At 39.6% G+C, this 18888-nt stretch overlaps 1 protein-coding gene across 1 annotated transcript in view; it reads right to left on the bottom strand.

The window, feature by feature from the left end:
* The window catches only part of ALG6 (ALG6 alpha-1,3-glucosyltransferase), a 63657-nt gene that overhangs the window by 21781 nt on the left and 22988 nt on the right, over positions 1-18888 (bottom strand). The window contains exons 4-9 of the mRNA XM_075557149.1: positions 8327-8416; positions 6683-6771; positions 5281-5363; positions 4447-4511; positions 1049-1234; positions 422-557 (exon numbers count right to left, since the gene is read on the bottom strand). Of these exons, the coding sequence (XP_075413264.1) occupies positions 422-557; positions 1049-1234; positions 4447-4511; positions 5281-5363; positions 6683-6771; positions 8327-8416 (649 nt within the window). The remainder of the gene's footprint in view (positions 1-421; positions 558-1048; positions 1235-4446; positions 4512-5280; positions 5364-6682; positions 6772-8326; positions 8417-18888) is intronic.

The raw sequence follows: 18888 nt of genomic DNA, 5'->3' as shown, positions 1-18888 counted from the left end.
GACATAAAATGAAAGATTCTCATTCAAAATACAACGATGAGAGTATAGCTCATTAGGAATTATGAGAGCTTTCTGAAGCAACCATGATTATTAGTTTCACAAATAATTTCCAAAGACTGAAAAGAGAATATAAGCGAAAACATTACAGAGTTGTTAACTTTGCAGCCACAACTTCTCAAGCTTTCATGATGACCTCTATTTCTTTAGAAAAATGAATAATTGAATTATGGAACGGACCAGGGCATAAATATTATCGGTTCCTGGAATGCCCTAGGAAATGCCAGCTGAGCTACGGGTGACGTGCTGGATTCACTAACTGGCAAGCACTAAGTGACTCCTTGTGTATTCTACATGGAACCCTCAAAGGCCACAGGGAAACTATCACAAGGGAAAAGCGTGCGAGCAGAGATGTTAAACCTGCCTCAAACAATCCACGATCAACTGGGAAAAGTCTTCGTAGAACTTGCAGCGTTTGTTCTCTTTCTGAGAGGAATGGCAGCCAGCAGAGGATGAAGGAAGCTACAACAGTACAAGCGAGCTTCATTAACAGCACAAACCTGGAACCAACACAGAGGCACGCAGTAAGAATGGGAGAGGCTGACAACGCTGAGATGTCCGCCTGACTCTCTCATGGAACAGAATGGTGCGTGTAGGTTACCAATCTAGGGCTCATCAGAGTTGAGAAATTCACAAATGCTAAGGTGTCACTTTCCCAACTCAGACTGCTATTTATTGACACACCAATGAGCCTTTACTTAGGTGCCCGAAGCCATCAGATTGGAATGTATTCCTAGTGAGGATATCATGTAATGTTTATTCTCTAGAGGGATGAAAGCTTATAGTAACACTCTAACATGCGAAGGCACACTCCCTCCAGTAAATGGACATGAGGAAATCTCTCTCTAGTAAGGAGGACTTAGAATCAAGAATACAGAGCTCTCGCTTCTCATCCTACAGCCAATACAATTGTAAAAAATCACCAGAAAGAAGGCAAAGTTCTCTTAATTGGGGGGTTTTGACATAAATATAGTATTTAAAAAGCACTCACCCCTTTCCTTTTAGGCCTTTTTTAAAACACTTGCCAAGTAAAAAGCAAAAAAATGGCAAGGAGTGGTAAAGTTCCATCTGTTTGTAATTTAGAGCTAAGCAAAATGCCAGGGACCCTAGCACGTCCCAGCCATAGGACACGCCAAGAACACCCCACAAAGCAAAGCCAAGACTCACAGAATTGTATCTGTGCCAGTGTCAAGGAAATTAGCTCAATAATTAAAGAGACAGATTCCTGTATTTTATAGAGCATATTTCTAATGAGCCTTTAAAGTCATAGGAGGTAATAAAAACTCTTTCTAAGCAGAAATGGAAAGTACTGAGGTGGTAAACACATTACAATTTGTAATAATAGCCTCAAATATATTGTTAAATTTACTGACAGAGCAACTGATTTGTTCTCGCATAAGAGGTCTGAAATAGTGAACAAACGGATTTGTTTCTGTTAGACTTCACAATACCAGTGAAACAGCATACCAAAATCTAAACAATAAAACAATGCTCCAAATTTAAAAACAAAACCTTCTTGAGCTATCACTGTATTTCCTCAAAAATATGCGACAATAATATAAAACCATATCTGAACCTGGCTAGCAGCTAAGAACATTGCTATCTGAGGGTGAGTCGTTGGTGTGGTGGCCATCAGATGTGAACCACAAGATCAGCAGTTCGAAAACACCAGCAGCTACAAGGGAGAAAGATGAGGCTGTCTACTCCTGTAAAAAGATGAGGCTTTCTACTCCTTGGAAACTCACGGGGGCAGTTCTACCCTGTACGATAGGGTCACTATGAGGTGGTATGGACACCATGGCAGTGAATTTCTTTTTTTAGATTGCTACATGGTTCCAGTTCTTCTATGTAAGGGTTTACCCAAACAATGTGTATCTAAAGATGTCTCTGCAACCAGTAGGTGGCTGCAGACAAGTTCTCTCAGTGATGCATTTGTCTGTCTCCTTAGAGTACCTTCAAAATGAAAACCAGTGACGTCTAAGGGGGGCTGCTGGGCCAATTAAATTAAAGGCAGAGAGAGCCGCTCAGAAGGTTATGATGTTTGTTTGTCCCCCGGACCCACCACCCCTGAATTCCCTTCTTTTTTAAAAAAAAGTACTCGATAAATTTTCTCAAAGGACACAGAACCATCACTGAAGCTGATTTAGGGAGGAGTTTTAAGAACATTGAGAATTACCCTGCTTTTCTGATACAGTGTTTCACATTTTCCAGATACTGTTTTACATGCATTACAAATATTCATAATTCTCAAAACAAGCTTCCAAAGTAGGGGCTTCCACAGGCCCCACTTTACATAGGAAGAAAGATGTCCTCACAAAATGAGATGATTTCCAGAGTTCAGTTCGAATTATAGGGAAATACCACCAATGTACTAGCATGGTAAAAAGCACAAACAATGACGACTGAAAATACAGAGCACCTGGAACTCTGACACGGGACTGACGGGACTAAGAGTTTCTGCTCCCGTGCTTTCAAGTCCTTTCCTGTTTCATGGCAGGAGGTAAATGACTGGCTTCTAGATAATCTTTGCATTGCCCACATAGTATCTATGTTTTGTTTGTTTGAGTGTTAAGCATAACTTCCTCTCCCCCTCCCCATTTTTTTTTTGTCTTTCAGATTTGTCTTCAGTTTCTAATCTTCGCCCAGAAGTTGGGAGGAGGTTGTGGGGCAACACCTGCAGGTCTGAGTGGGAGTGTGGTCCTTGCCGGCTTTGCCTGACCTGTTCCTCATCACCATGCTGTGAGTGGCACAACCCATACCATCATGTAGCTTGACCTACAGCTTGGGAAGCATGTATGCGGCAAAGATACTTGCTTCAGAAATGGCCGTGACGGCTGCAGAACGACAAATGCGTGAACGCCTGTGTCTTTGGGCTTGCAGTGGGCACAGTTCGTGTACAAACAGCCTGCACATGGCTGCGGCCCTTTTTGACATAACTGCTCTTGTTCCTTTTCCTTTGTCATCTTGGAAGTGAGGACGTGAGGGTGCTTTCCCACACACTGTCTCCAACAGAACACTCTACAACTGAACAATTCCACTCACAAGAGATATGCATGTGCACGCAGAGATGGCTGCAAGGACGTCCCTAGGAGCATTATCCAGCTCAGCCAAAAGCTGGACAGAACTCAAGTTGCTCTCAGCAACAGGACTGGGTGTGTTTGAGCAAGGGTATGTTGCACTGCACTGACAGTGGCCAAACACCAGCTGCACAAGTGGATGCTCCCATAAACGAATGGTGAGCCAACGGCGCCAAGCAGAAAGAAATGCCTGTCGTGAAAACTAACTGCCGCACAGTGTCTGCAGCGATGCCCTGTGTGGCCGGCTGCCTTTGGGAAGGATACACGGGTAGGGTAGGGGACTAGCAACACTCGGTCTCGGGTGTGCATCAACAGTTCGCAGAGGTAAGTACGCATTTACATTCTGTGCACACTTCCACATGAGTGTTCCACCCAACATAAAAATAGTTCTAAAAATCCAGGGAACAGTCTTGGGTTTTTGTTTTCTTTTCATCTATAGCCTTGATATTAGCAGAGTATCTGACAGCAAAATCAATGAATTCACACGTTCACATGTAGCAGCTATTTTTATCCCCTCCCTCAAAAAAAAAAAAAAAAGCCAAATTGGGAAAGCTGTCGATTTGCATACCTTTTGCAAGTCCTTTGATAGATAAACAAATTAACTGAATTACAACTAAAGCATATTAGCATCAAAAGGGCTGATTAAAGCAGCATGTTGTTGGTATTGTGGCCTTCCTTGCCGTGCCCTCCCCCTTTGGGGTAGATAACAGCCTTTAGTACATTAAAACACAAACTGGATAACCATGGAAAGATTTTATAAATTTATCCTATGAGATCTGTTTGCTTAGTTCTGAATGTTCCTTATTTTAGGCGTCAGAAAATAAAAAAGGTAATCGTAAATCCATGTAATAGATTTTCATTATTCAATCAGTTTTCGTTTCCCGAAGTTTCCTGGCTACCCCCATCTGTTAGGAAATCACCTGGTTTTCAAAGTCAGTCAGCTCTAAGAGTGCTTCCCTTTTCTGCAGGATTCGGACAACACAAAAGACAGGACACATCTTGCTTACATCTTTTTAGAGGGACAAGGGCATAACTATATTTTCCCCTCATTTTACAACTTCCCAGAAAGAACTAATCAGTTGCTAATATTTTATTCCAAAGACAAACAGGTGTGAAAGGTAATTTTACTTGTAATTGATCTGTACTTTACCCCTCAAATAAAAGCTAGGTAAACAATGATTCTATACAATTGTACGGGTCACCTATATAAGCAAGCACCCTAGCAAATGGCTATTACGGGACCACAGACAGCGGTCAGCCTAGATTTCATCGTAGGCAACCGGTGACTTCCTTGCCCCTGAGTGAAGGATACTGAAAATGTCCATAGTCGATAAGAGTAAGACCTGGATACAGTAGTATGCATAATGCATTAGCAATCTGTAACAAAAAAACATTGTGAAATTAATCAACTATCATTCAAATTCAATGGCGTCAAAGCGTAATATCATTTAACACAGTGGCAAATGGTCTCCTTTGTCAAAGTACAAACTCTGCTATCTATCAAAATTCTCCATCTTCTATAAGATAATTCTTTTAGGCACAGAACTTTTCATGGAGGTGGCATTGGACACTGTATTAAAAAAAGCAAAATCACTAAAAGGTATGTGTTCAGAGCAAGCACTATTAGACAAGGTACTCTAATAATTAAACAATCTGCAGTGATTTAAAAGAGTATTTGGTAACGTTGAATATGAGGATATATACTGACTTTGTAAAATGCTTTTCAGTTTAGCCCTTCCCATACACCAGCTCAAAATTAAGCTTTACCAGGTAAATAATCAATTCTGAATTCTACATCATTTAGCAGTACGTAACTTCTAAGATTCAGTCTCTGTACTAGTCCCAGCCTACTGCCATCAAGTTGACTCCAGCTCGGACCAACCTGGTATCGGGTTTCTGAAACCATATTTCCTTAGGAAAGCCGATAGCCTCATCTGGAGGGTATGAATCGCTAGCATTGTTTACCCAACAGTCCCACCAGAGCTCCTTAGGTACTGATGGGGCATGAAAATCATGCCTGTGAGATAAAGGAATTAATAGAGGATATACTCACTCCCACTATTCTAGCTCTTCCGGAAAAACTGGCTTCCTTAAGCTCTAAAGAAATCACTTCAGAAATGAAATGTTAGGTTGCTTTACAACTTACCTTTCCCTTGGTTGAAGTTTCTTTTAAACAACAACAGTAAAAAATCACCGCAGGTATGTAAATCAGCAAATCAGCAATAAAAACTGAAAAAAAAACAAGCGGAGTCCATCAGAATCTACACTAGCCCGTTAACTGCCCCTCTCCACTTCACATGGAGAATTCCATCCACACAGGATTTTCCCCCACTCTGGACAGTTCCATTATGCTGCGAGCACTTTCGTCCTCTTCATCTCTGCATCACTTCGACAGACAGGGTACCGAGGAGTCTTCATTTTCTCTAACAAGTTCACACTTTAATTAAATACAATCCAAAGTGGATTTTCTCTTTGTTTTGACTTGCACTAAAATATACCTTATCAGGGAAAGCAAAATCCTCCCTCAAAATCTATATCCTCAAGGTAATATAAAGAAAATCCAATAGGTTGATGCATAGGATCGTCTTTTTAAAATGACAAATGAATGTTTATAAATATATGTGTAAGTCTTTATTAATTAGTGTGCATAGAGAGTTTAAGAGGAAAATTAAAACAAGTTTTTTAAACTGGCAATTTATAATTCTGAATGTTCAGTTCCTTTAGAACACAGACCAAATATATTAAACTCTGCAACAGTATGACATAGCTGTCCAAAATATCTTCTTTTTTATGGCTTGGTTCACTACATTAAACATAGTGTCCAGAACAAATGAAGTGATACAACTTTTTGCGTTCGATGCATGCAACAGTGTATTCAAGTCCAGATGCCAAATTTAAGATTACATTGACAATCTAAAATATAGCCAAAGAGCCTTCAAATCATAATCACATTCAACAAACAGGAACACTGAAAATGGAAAAGAGAGAACTCAAAATGTCTGTGCATTCTAGGTATGATACAAGGATCAGACATTCTATGTGCGGCAAAGGAATTCTGGTCGAAGTTGAACAGGTATAAGAAAGAAAATTTTAATGATTAGGATCTTCTGAAAATAATGTCTCTGAAAGTTATAACCAAAAATATCTCTACTGCATTGGAGTGTTCAACAAACATTCAGCAACAATATGTATGGTACGACTTACTGGAAGGCTTACGTTAAGGAAAACGTGAGAGGAGTCTGTAGCTAGGCTCTCACGGCAGCCCTGCATGACTAAAGCTGTAATGTAGTTACCTGGCTTAGGGGAGTTAGTGGCCTCACCTCACAGTTCCTCCGCTTAAAGTAGGGGAATAGAGAGTATTCACTTCATGTGAATGTCAAAGAATGAAAAAGACAGTAAATGTAGACCCCCCAGAATTACTCCTCTCCACTTTTTCCAAAGTCAGTGAAAAAAAAGCCAGTGAGTATAATAATACTAGTACCTTCCATCAATTTTCCCAAAATTTCTAAAAAATCTAATTTACTCTCAAAACCTGTTTTTGCTCTTACCTGTTGTACGCATGAAGAGTTTATGTGCCTGGCTCTCATATCCACGTGATGTATGGAGAGCAATCCAGTCTGGATTTATAAAATTTGCCCTGCAAACCAAAGCATGCACACACATACTTTATTCTGCTATCACTGTTCACAAGGACACCTGAGAACATGGCAATCTGATAATTAGCGATTGTTCTTATGAAACAGTGAAGTCAATGCTTAAACTTAGCTCTTAATTATGTGAAACTAGCTTCAGCTATCCAACAGGCTCTGCTTTGCTCATCTTCCAACAAAACCACCTGGAGCAGTGGTTCTCAGCCTTCCCACCCCCACCCCCCACCCCCCCACCCCCACCATAAAAGTATTTTTGTTGCTACTTCATAACAAATTTTGTTACTCTTATGAATCGGGCGACCCCTGTGAAAGGGTCGTTCAACCCCCAAAGGGGTGATGACCCACAGGTTGAGAACCGCTGGCCTGGAGCAACAAGCCACCCCCCGCAGACTGCTTCCAGTGGGAACACGACCTGTAATGTGACACTGCATTTCCAGGACACCGTCTGTATAAGGAACAATGTGCTAGTATTGACCAGAGAAGCATAGTTTATATTTAAAATCTCCAGTTACTGAGTCAGCTATAATAAAAAAACTACTCATTAGAAGGCACTGCATAAAGCTAAAGATCATCATTAACTAGCTGTAGAAATTTCAGTCATACTATATTACCCTAAACACTGTAAAGTGTAATCAACATGAAATGTGAGGCTTTATTTCTTGGATCCATGAAGCTAATTTTCCCACATTATGAAATGATTAAAGTTGAAATAATAAGTCCATTGGGTTCAGGAGATATAGTGTGAAATTCCTCAACTTTCTCCTGACACACTGCAAGTCCAGATGGATGTTACTATGCAGCAGAAGTAGCTCCTAATCTTTTACAAGGGGCGGGGTTGTCCCTTGGTGAAGTGCTGGGATGCTAACCCCACAGGAAGCGGCTCAAGCCACTCGGATTCTGTAAGAAGAGGAACATCAGGTCCCAATCATAAATCATACAGTGAGATCATTCTACATACAATAATTCTAATTTAGTCAGGATATTTGGACTTATATTTTTCCTTTACCTTGGGACATTCCAGGAAAAAGTGCTCCTATGCACAACTAACATATATTAAATATAATTCACAGTAATTACTGTGTAATTGGCTGTAAATCTCTACTTCAAAATGAAATTAAATTTTTGTACTTATTTGTAGTCTCTCCTGAGAATAGATTATAGCCTATACTACAAACAAATTATAGAAATGGTTAAACTCTGACAGTTACTTTTCCAATAAGCTGCTTATAAGAGTTACGGCCTGATTAGAAACCATAAGAGAATAGTAGCTACAACTGATCTCTCCTGTTCTCAGCACAGGCACATCACACTGTTTCTTAGTATATCTTCTAAAAGCATAAATATTTAAAGTTACAGCGAGAAAGAACTACCTGGGATGGAGGGAAAAAATGAGGAACTGATACCAAGGGTTCAAGTAGAAAAATGTTTTGAAAAGGATGATGGCAATATATGTATAAATGTGCTTGATACAATGAATGTATGGATTGTTATAAGAGATGTAAGAGCCCCCAATAAAATGATTAAAGAAAAAGAAATACTTACACATATGAACATAAGAGACTATGATAAGCTGTAAGAGGTGGATAATCCAGTCCCCAATACTTTAAATTGTTATCACTGGTATTAAAATACCTGAAAAAGAAAAGGAAAAAAAATAAAGTATTATTCTGTTCATCAGTATTCAAGATATCTATATTGAAATTTTTATTACCTTGCATTTAAAGTTTCATTATTAATCAGTGATCAAATAATTCAAACCAGGGACTCTTCAATGGGGAAGAGAAAACTATTAATAATGCATCCAGGACAATAGGCACAAACTAATAGCATCCTACCTAAACCTGGCCACATAGTGAGGCTTCAAAAAGTTCATGGAGAAATGAAATTAAAGGATAACAGAATAAATATAAAGAGAGATTTCTCTCCAAAAAGTGACTCGTGAGATAGTAGACACAGGCAATACAACCACATTCTTGGCCTTAAAACACTTTAGCAAATTTAAAAGAACTGAAGTTATACCAAGTTTACTCTTATACCATGGTGAAATTAAACTAAAAATAAATAACAAAGCTAAAATTCTCAAATTATATGGAGATCAAACATTATAATTTCAATTAATGTATGGGTTTAAAAGTCTTGAGAATTTTTTAAATATTTTGAATAAATGAAAATATAACATCAGAAGAATCAGTATAAGCAGTGCTTAGAGGATAATTTATAGGATTAAATGCAAATAATAGGGAAATCTAAAATCAATAATTGAAACTTCTACCTCAGGAAACAAAAAAAAAAGAGCAAAGTAAGTCCAAAATAAAAAGAAGAAAGAAAATAAATATTATAGCACAAAAAGTAAACACTGAACAAGGAAATCTATAGAGAAAACTAATAAAACTAACTCTGGTTCTTTGAAAAGGTCCATAAAAATGCCAAACCACTGCCTGGCTAACACAGACTCTCTCATCAGAAATGAACAACTACTGATCACAGACAATAAAAGGATAATAAAGGATTACCGTGAACAACTCTATCTCCCAAGTTTAATAAATTAGATTAAATGGATACATTTTTTGAAAAATACTATCTATGAAAACGCATACAAAGAGAAACAGATCATCTGAGTAGGCCTAGAACTATAACTAGTAAAGGAATGGAGGTAATTATTAATGACTTTCTAAAACGCACCCAACTAGTTTCACTGATGAATTATACCACATATTTATGGAAGCAGAGAAACCATTTTTCTACAATCTCTTCTCTAGAAAACATGAGCAAAACAAACATTTCCTAATTCACTCTGGGAGGTCAGCATGACTTTAATACCAAAATCAAGCAAAGATATTACTAGGATAGAAAGTGACTAACTAAATCTTCTCATTAACATACACAAAAAAATTCTTCAACAAAATATTAGAGATTTTAACCAGAAAAAAGTATAACAAGAATTATACAATATAACAAAGTGGGACTTATTCCAGGTAGATAAGGCTAGTTCAATATTAGAAAACCAATTAATGTAATCCATTACATAAACAGGTTAAAGGAAAAACATAGGATCATACTGATAGACACAGAAGAAACCCAATATTCATTCGTGATAAAAACTGTCAAGCAAAATAGGAATAGTAGAGGATTCCTCAACTTGTAAAAGATGCCCACAAAAAACACCCAGCTGACATCATACTTAATGGTGAGAAAGTAGATGCTTTTCCCTCAAGATCAGGAAGCAAAGAATAGTTCTCCTTCACTATTCCTATTTAACATTGTATTGAAATTCCTAGCTAATGCAATAAGAAAAGGAAATGCTCAGGACCAATAATGAGAGCAGCGATCCCAGGAGGGTAAGGGGAAGCTGGGGGGGGGGGGGGGGGGGAGAAATGGTCGACATATAACCTCTTCCCAGGGGGACAGACAACAGAAAAGTAGGTGAAGGGAGACAGCAGTCAGTGTAAGACTTGGAAAAAAAAATTATCACGGGTTCATGAGGAAGGGAGGGTGAGGGAGGGGAGAAAATAAGCTGATACCAAGGGCTCAAATAGAAAGAAAATGTTTTGAAATGATGATGGCAACATATGTACAAATGTGCTTGACACAATGGATAGATGTATGGATTGATAAGAGCTGTAATAACCCCCAATAAGCTTAAAAAAAAACTCGGTTTATACACGAATATATATGGTACATAGAAAATTCCAATAAATTAATTTAAAAACACCTACTGGAATAAACGATTATAACATAGTTGCAGGAAATAAGGTTAATATTAAAAAGGCCATTGTTTTCCAATGTGCCAGTCTAATTAAATAGATTTACCTGAGAAAATCTATAAACCTGACTAAATAAATGAAAGAATATCTAAATCAATGGAGATATCTATGTTCATAGATAAGAAAACTCAGTAACAATAAGATAACAATTCTTCCCAACTTGATCTACAGATTCAAGGGAATCCCAATCAAATTCCCAGCAAGCTGCTTTGTGGAGAAAACCTGCAAGCTGATCCAAAAGTTTACATGGAAAGACAAAATAACCAACTCAGTATTTAAGAAGCCAAAATCCTCAAGACTGACATTAGCCAACTGTAAGACTTACTATGAAGCTACATATATCAAGGCACTGTGATGTTGGCAAAAGAATAGACAAAAAAATAAAAATAATAAGCAGTCCAAAGATAGATTCATATAAACACAGTCATATGATCTTTGACAAAGAAGAGGCATTTTTTTTGAAAGGACAGCATTTTCATCAAATGGTGCTCAAACAACTGCACGTGCAAAAAAATAAAGCTCCACATAGACCTGCAACCTTTCAGGAAAATTAACTCAAAATAGCATGCCTATGAAGGAAAAAAGTACACATTTGATGACACAACAACAAAATGAAGAATCACACCATGGGAACAATCAGGCATAAGAACATAGAGGAAGATGGTATACATCCAGATGTGAGGGGGAAATATGGTGGAAGAAATACTAGAAAGCGGCCCACATGCACCCACTTTGCTGGTGTTCACACCCTCCCCTGGAGCATGGACAAGACTTACAACTTGCTTCTAACCAATAACTGTGGCAGAAGACTTCTCACAAAATAGCAGCATAAACAAACCACCATACTGACCCTCACCCACAAATACAACAAGAAATACAAGTAGGAAACAGTATTCAGCTTTGAGCGATTCTGAATCAGGGCAGTGGTGAACCACTGCCGAGCAAGGCTCAGTAAGTCAGTGACTCACGTAAAGTACGACTCTTCCACTCTCCCTGGCCTTCTATGGGGCGGATCACCACCAGCTGCTGTGAGCTGAGGTCGAAGCCTTAGAAAAAGAGCCTGTCTCCCCAGACACTGCAGGCCATGCCTGTACAAAGAAAGAGGTCCCTTCTACCATACAGTCAGTACGGCAGACCTACTCAGGGATCCATCTGGCATGTGCAAGCTGGCTACTGCAGATGGCTACAAGAGGTCCCTGCAGTGGAGTGTGCTCCCATAGGCAATGCCTGCCTCTTCATGCACCCCACAGCTCAGGCCTCTGAAACGAACAGGGCAGGCCTCCCAGGGAGCCAGTTCAGGTCTGCCAGTTCCCCATTTAGGGTGAAGCTGATTACTGCTGACTGACGCTGCTGGGTGCTGCGAAGCAGGCATGGTAAATGGAGGCTCCAACCACAGCTAACTACAGGGAGGGCTCGGAGAGCAACAAAGCAGAGTGTAAGTCCTTTGTAGGGTGACAGTCCCTCCCCCATCCAGAGTCCTTCTCCCTCAGACCTAAATATTGGTCTGCGTTGCTAAAAACAAAACAAAACAAAAAACAGGAAAAGTGAAACTGAAATGGACTTGGTGTCTTCAGTGACAAGTTCATATCAAACAAACAAAAAACAAACCAGAGATCAGATATTTGCATCTTAGGAATTCTAGGAGACGAGATAAGATAAGAAAGGGGCAGACGAATAGTTGAAGAAATAATGTGCAAAATACAAAATGTTGCTGTGACATCATCTGACCTTCTCTGCCTTGCAACAGGGGTTAACACATACTTTAACATCAAAGACCAATTCATTCCTGTGAGGCAGAAGTCGGACATGCCTGTAGCCTCCAATCTTTACCACTCCTTCACCAACCATCCCTCCCAAGGCACTCCACTTCTCTGCTGAGTTTAGTAATTGTTTGCAATGGCCACCCAAGGCTCACCAACCATACTTAAAGTTACAGGGTTTATTGACAGGCTACAATTCAAGATCAGAAATGCTTAGGATGCAGTTTTGTTTCCATCAGGACAGTCTCCCTGCAGTCATAACTACAAGCATCCCTTTCTCTGATCCTCAGGTTCTCAGCAAAGCAGTCCCTTGGCTTTTGGTCTCTGCCCTGGTCTGGCAATGTTAAAAAGCTCTTTTATCTCTGCCAATAAATACCCAAGAGGCATTCACTCCACCAGTAAGACTCCTATCCAGAGGCCTGCCGCGTTTTTGTTCCACGTGCTGGGAAGCCTACCACTCTGTGTGCGCTTGGTTCTGTGGCCTCTGCTGCCACTGATTCTCTGCCACTTGCCTCTAGTGTCACAGTTTTCTGTCTCCAAGATCAAGGAGTTTCAATACGACACAAGAATCTTAAGTCAAAGGATGTGCTCCATTTCTGGTTCTTTCTTGATGGCAGTTGAGAGCTTGCCTTCCCCCTCTGAGATAGCTCATTTTAAAATGAGCTGGATCGCACAATTGACCAATACCCATGTTAGTGGTCCAAACATCGCATTTACATGGGTGCCATGCACTTCGTTTCCATTATTAGCCAGCTATCTAAACTCTTCGGTGGGCAACAAATACTTCATAATTATCTTACCCAGTAATTTGATATGAACAACAAAGATTATGACTAGAAAGGCCGTATCATGTCATTCACTGCATGGCATAATGACAGATATTTTTCCTAATCTAATGAAGGATATGAATCTACAAATCCAAGAAGCTCAAAGCACACCAAAACAAGATAAGCCCAAAAACTTCTACAACAAGACATATCATAGTTAGGCTCTCTCGGTTAAAGATAAAGAGAGACTCCTGAAGACAATGATAGAGAAGCAAACGTCAGTTTTTGCTCAAAAACATCAGAGGCTAAAAAGCAATGGAATGACATATAGGTGTGTGCTGCACAGTGTTCTTTTAGGCCATGTCCAACCACATAGATGTCCCTGGGGCAAGGAGGAGGGGCTTGCTTGGGAGGATGCCAGGAAGTGGGATCGTATTGAGTTTGCAACGCTGCAGCAGCTGACACTTGGCTCTACAGCTGCCATAGCACTCCGGAGCCTGGCATGGCTTGCAGCCCCCAGGTCACAGCTGCCGTAAATCCCACCACTACTGTTGGCACATGCCCTGCCTAACCACCCTGCAGTGCCTGTGAGGAAATGCTGGGCTTCAGCCACGCTGATCCATCCTTGGCTGCTTCTAATTCTGACCAGGTTGTCCGGAAGAAATAAGTCACTTCTCATCAGTAATTAGAATGAATGTAAATTGATTAACTGCTCCAGTCAAAAGGCAGAGAGTGGATTGAATAATGGATGAAAGAGCACAATCTAAATAGATGCTATCTAACAGAGACACACCTTAAAGTCAATGACACAAATAGGTTGAAAGTGAATGGATAGGAAAAATATCTCATGCAAATAATAACCAAAAGAGAGCTAGGATAGCAATCACACTACCAAATTACACTTTCAGACAAAATCTGAAAGAAGATATAAAAATAGACATTCTATAATGAAAAGGTGGTCAATTACTCCAGAAAACTTAGCCATCATAACATATGTGCCCCCAAATCAGGGCAATTAAGTACATGAAGCAAACACTGAAAGAACTGAGGAGAGAAATAGACAGTTCTATGATAATACTTGGAGACATCAATACACCACGTTAAATATAGGGTAGAACATCTAGGAAGAAAGCCAACAAGAGAATAAAGGAACTGAATGAGCCTACAAACCAACGAAATTTAACAGATGTGTCAAGAGAACACTCACAATATACATTTTACTCTGGCACATATGGATCATTCTCCAGGATAGACCAAAATTTGAGTCATACAGCAAATCTTGATTAATTTTATGATGGAAATAATACATAAATTCCTAGAGCCTTGTTTTTCCCTAATGTCGTCAGTCCAGGTTATAGTTCTTCATTATCATTGGTTCTTTCTCATATGCTACCTCTTAAAACGGACTAGTTCTTTTTGGTACTAGTGACTTTGTATATTCTTTCCATTTTCTTTTGATGCTTCCTGCATCATTCACTATTTTACCCATAGAATATTTCAATATTACAACTTAAGGTTGTAATTTTTTGTCTTTGGTTCTTTCAGTTGAGTATATGCTAAGTGTATTCTTTCTTTTTGGTTTTCTAATTTTATGTCTTTGCACCTTTCATGATAATATTTTACTTTGCTTCTTGAGCTGTTCTTTAAAATTTTCAAGATGCATTATTGGTAATTGGAATGGAAAAGTGAAAAACAAAGAGGAGGCAACAGGACTTGCAAAATATGATCTTGGTAACAGAAACAAAACTAGAGAGAGCATGATAGAATTTTTCAAGACCAACTTCTTCATTACAAATGCCCTTTTATAACAACACAAAAGGTGATTGTACTTCTCCAGATGGAATATAAAAAGATTAAATTGACTACATCTGTGGAAAGAGAGGATGGAGAAGCTCACTATCAGCAGCTAAAACCAGGCTAGGGGCCTACTGCGGAACAGGCCATCAATTGCACATATGTAAACTCAGGTTGAAGTTGAAGAAAATGAAGCAAGTCCATGAAAGCTAAAATACAACTGTAAGGATATTCTGCCCAAAATTCATGAACATCTAAAGTGCAGATTTGATGTACTAAACACTAATGGCAGAAGACCTGATGAGTTGTGAGATGACATCAAGAACATCATACATGATGAAAACAAAAGGCCATTTAAAAGCAGGAGGGAACGAAAAGATCAAGGTAGATGTTAAAGGAGACTCTGAAACTTGCTCTTGATCATAAAGTAGCGAAGGTAAATGGAAGAAAAGATGAAGTCAAAGAAATGAACAGACAATTTCAAAGAGCAGCTCAAGAAGACAAAGTAAAATATTATAGTGAAATAAACACATAATTTAGGGTGCCTGAAAATGTGATATCTGCAGATATGGAATCATTGCAAAAAGGCAACTTCCAAATAGTGTACAGTAACCTGGAAACATACCTACAAGGCTTATCTCCCAGTAGAAAAAGCAAGAGACAACAATTTTACAAAAAAATCATGTTTGCACATCCTGAATGAGTGACCTCATCTTAACAGATCACAGTTGCCATCACCCTGTTTCCAAATAAGTCATGTTCTGAGGTTTCTGGAACTACATGACTCTGAGAGGGCGGGGTAAGATCCAATTCACAATGCTTATGAAAAGCCATGCATAGTGTCTCAGAATGCTCCTCATTATAAACAACCCAGACACAGGGGGCCATTACCACCAAGCCTCGTGATTTATAAAACTTTAGTTTTATTTAGATAGCATTATACTCAGGGACTCTTCCCTCAGCTCCAGGTATAAAACCCTGACTGCACTACGCCAGGCATTTCCTTTGCTACTATTTGTTTTAAAGGTGGAAGCATTTTGTTCCAGCAAAAAAAGAAGTTGTGAGGTCTTCTTGCCTTAAACATCATCAGAGAAGAGTTAAAATCCCTGTAGCTCTGGCAGTCATCTTATATCCTTGGGGTGAAAAAGAAGAAAAGTAGATGAAAGGCAACATCAGAGGAAAGGATGACAGTCAGGAAAGATGGTAAAAAGCCTGAAACCTGGACGGCTACCACTGAGCTACTTTACCAGTCCAGCAAAACCTACCGATGATCGCACAACATTCTAAATGAAATTAATGGCCCCGACTTGTACACTTGAAAATTGTGAAAATGGACATTTTAATGTTATATAGTTTACAATTTTAAAAAACCGCATTAAAAGAAGGGTGGCATAAGAAAGATAAAGCGTCAGCAAAGATTGGCTTCCTTTACCTTTCAAGGAAAAGAAAAGGCACCAATAAGCTAGACAGTGATTAAATCGATGTCTTGATTAAATCAATGTCTGAGGATATGAAAGATGCTCAGGAAAGAACAATAAAGAAAACTGCCAAATATTTAGCTGACCTCTACGTAAAATGCTCTAAACTCTAGCTAAGGCACGCCAACCTATTAATATGATGTTCAATATGAAATTCTTGCATGAAATGCTGATAAAGGAATTATATAAAAACAGTAGCCAAAGCTATCAATAGAATAATCTGAAGTCAGCCAGTCTCCAAGAGAAACAGCCTACTAAGCATCTAATAAGTCAGTAAATAATATCATCATTATTAGAATATTTTCAATAAAAAAGACATAGCGCAAATTTCCATGAAGCTGCAGCCACAGCTAACACTTATTGAAAGCTCAATACATACTAGACATTGTTCTAAATGTTTTACATGTATCATTTTATTTAAAGTGCAAAATTGTCCAGTGAAATATGCATTCTTATGGTCTCCACTTTATAAGTGATAAAGCTTGGGTACAGAGAGATAAACAATTTTCCAAAGGTCACGCAGCTAGCACATGGTGGAACCAGGACTTGAACTCAGTCTAATTCTATTATCTGCACTCGTCATCACTCAGCTATTACTTTTCACAACTTGCATACCAAGGAGCCCTGATAGCACAGCATGCAACGCACATGAGCTACTGGCTACATGGTCCTCAGTTCACTCCCACCGACTGCATCCCAAAAGGAAGTTGAGGCTGTCTGCTCTTGTGAAGATTTACAGCCTCAGTAACCTAAGGGGGTAATGCCCTATATGAGTCGCTGTGAGTTCAGTTTTACTCCATGGCAGTAAGTTTGAAGAAAGTTACACTCCCAACAGCAAAATATTGGGTAACTCCTAGGCAGACTTGTAAAATTCAGGTTAATCATCACAATTCATAAGATTAACAGCAAAAATAATTAATAAAGATGTCTATGAAGTTCTCAAAAAACCAAAAAGACGATTGATTCCCTGTGTACTGTACCATGACACCAACGAAAGGAGAGCTGGCCTCCTTCTTCATGAAACACAGAGAAAGCTATGGAAATGAGATGGTGTCGAAAAGGACATTTAAACATTCAGCCAACAAGTATTTTTTAAGGATCTACAATATGACATGCCTTATTCTAGATGCAAGATAGCCAAAGATGTTTGACCCAAAGGGGCACATTTGGCTGTTTCTGAGTTGAAAACAAATTCTATTGTAGATTTCTCCCTTGATCCTGTTTTCAGTTCCACAAATTTAGCCATGTATTATTACCAAGCCTCGTTTTACCTCTGGCTACATACACAATAATGGTGCTTCGAGGGGAAAGTGATGCATGAGGAGAGAAAGGAGACATATTTTTAGCTATCATGGCACTTACAGAGAGGTCTACAGAAGTTTCTCATGCATGCTCTTTTGGTCGAATAGCAAAAGTTCTAGTCAGTCTGTACTGGTTACCATATACTGGTAACTCCGCATGTGGGTAACTTTCAGGATTGGGAACTGTCAAGGCTACACCTAGAAAATGCTAGGCCTATGTCAGCAGGTCCACCTAGACAAGATAGGCTGGACAATTAATGAGAGAAGAAAACAACAGGACCAACGGTTCTGGAGGGACATGAGAGCGTGGGAGGTAGAGGAAGGGAGGAGGTGTCGCCCAACACAGGGACAAGGGAACAGCGAATGGTTCAAAACCAGAGGAGGGAGGGGAGGGGAGGACTGGATGGGAGTGACCAAGAGCAAGGTAACTGAGAGGAACTACTGAATCCAGAATGAAGGCTCAACATAGTAATGGGTCGGGAGGAAAGCGAAAGGAAATAGAGGAAAGGAGTAGGAGGCAAAGTGCATACAGAGAAGCCTAAATACAGACATGTACATATGTAAATATATTTATGATTATGGGGGCAATAGATTTTATGCATATATTTATAGGTTCAGTAGTAGGGTAGCAGATGGACATTGGGCCTCCTCATGCATAATCCCCCAATACAATAGCACCTCGCCCTGCTAAGCAGCCATTGCAGGATAACCATCTTCCCGACATGATCACTGAAGACAGCCGTGTGTGTAAGCAAATGTGGTGAAGAAAGCTGATGGTGCCCGGCTATCAAAAAAAGATATAGCGTCTGGGGTCTTAAAGGCTTGAAGGCAAATAAGCAGCCATCTAGCTCAGAAGCAACAAAGCCCACAGAGAAGAAGCACACGGCCTAAGCGAATACAAGGTGTTGAATGGACCATGTAGCAGATACAAAGGAACAAAAACAATCATTGTGTGATCACCTTCCTCACATAATGGCTGAAGACGAAAGTGTGCATAAGCAAGTGTGGTGAAGAAGGCGGATGGTGCCCGGCTACTGAGAGATATAGCGTCTGGGGACTTAAAGGCTTGAAAGCAAACAAGCGGCCATCTAGCCCAGAAGCAACAGAGCCCACACGGAAGCAGCACACCAACATAGGTGACCATGAAGGACAGAGGAGACCAGGTCTCCAACATCAAAGGTGGGGTGGTGGTGAGAATCACATCACCATGAAAGAGGGGGAGTACATGATGGGGACCCAA

The sequence above is a fragment of the Tenrec ecaudatus genome, chromosome 1, assembly GCF_050624435.1.
Source record: "Tenrec ecaudatus isolate mTenEca1 chromosome 1, mTenEca1.hap1, whole genome shotgun sequence".
Lineage (NCBI taxonomy): Eukaryota > Metazoa > Chordata > Mammalia > Afrosoricida > Tenrecidae > Tenrec > Tenrec ecaudatus.
The sequence above is the reverse complement of the archived record's forward strand: the minus strand, read 5'-3'. Positions and strand labels throughout refer to the sequence as shown.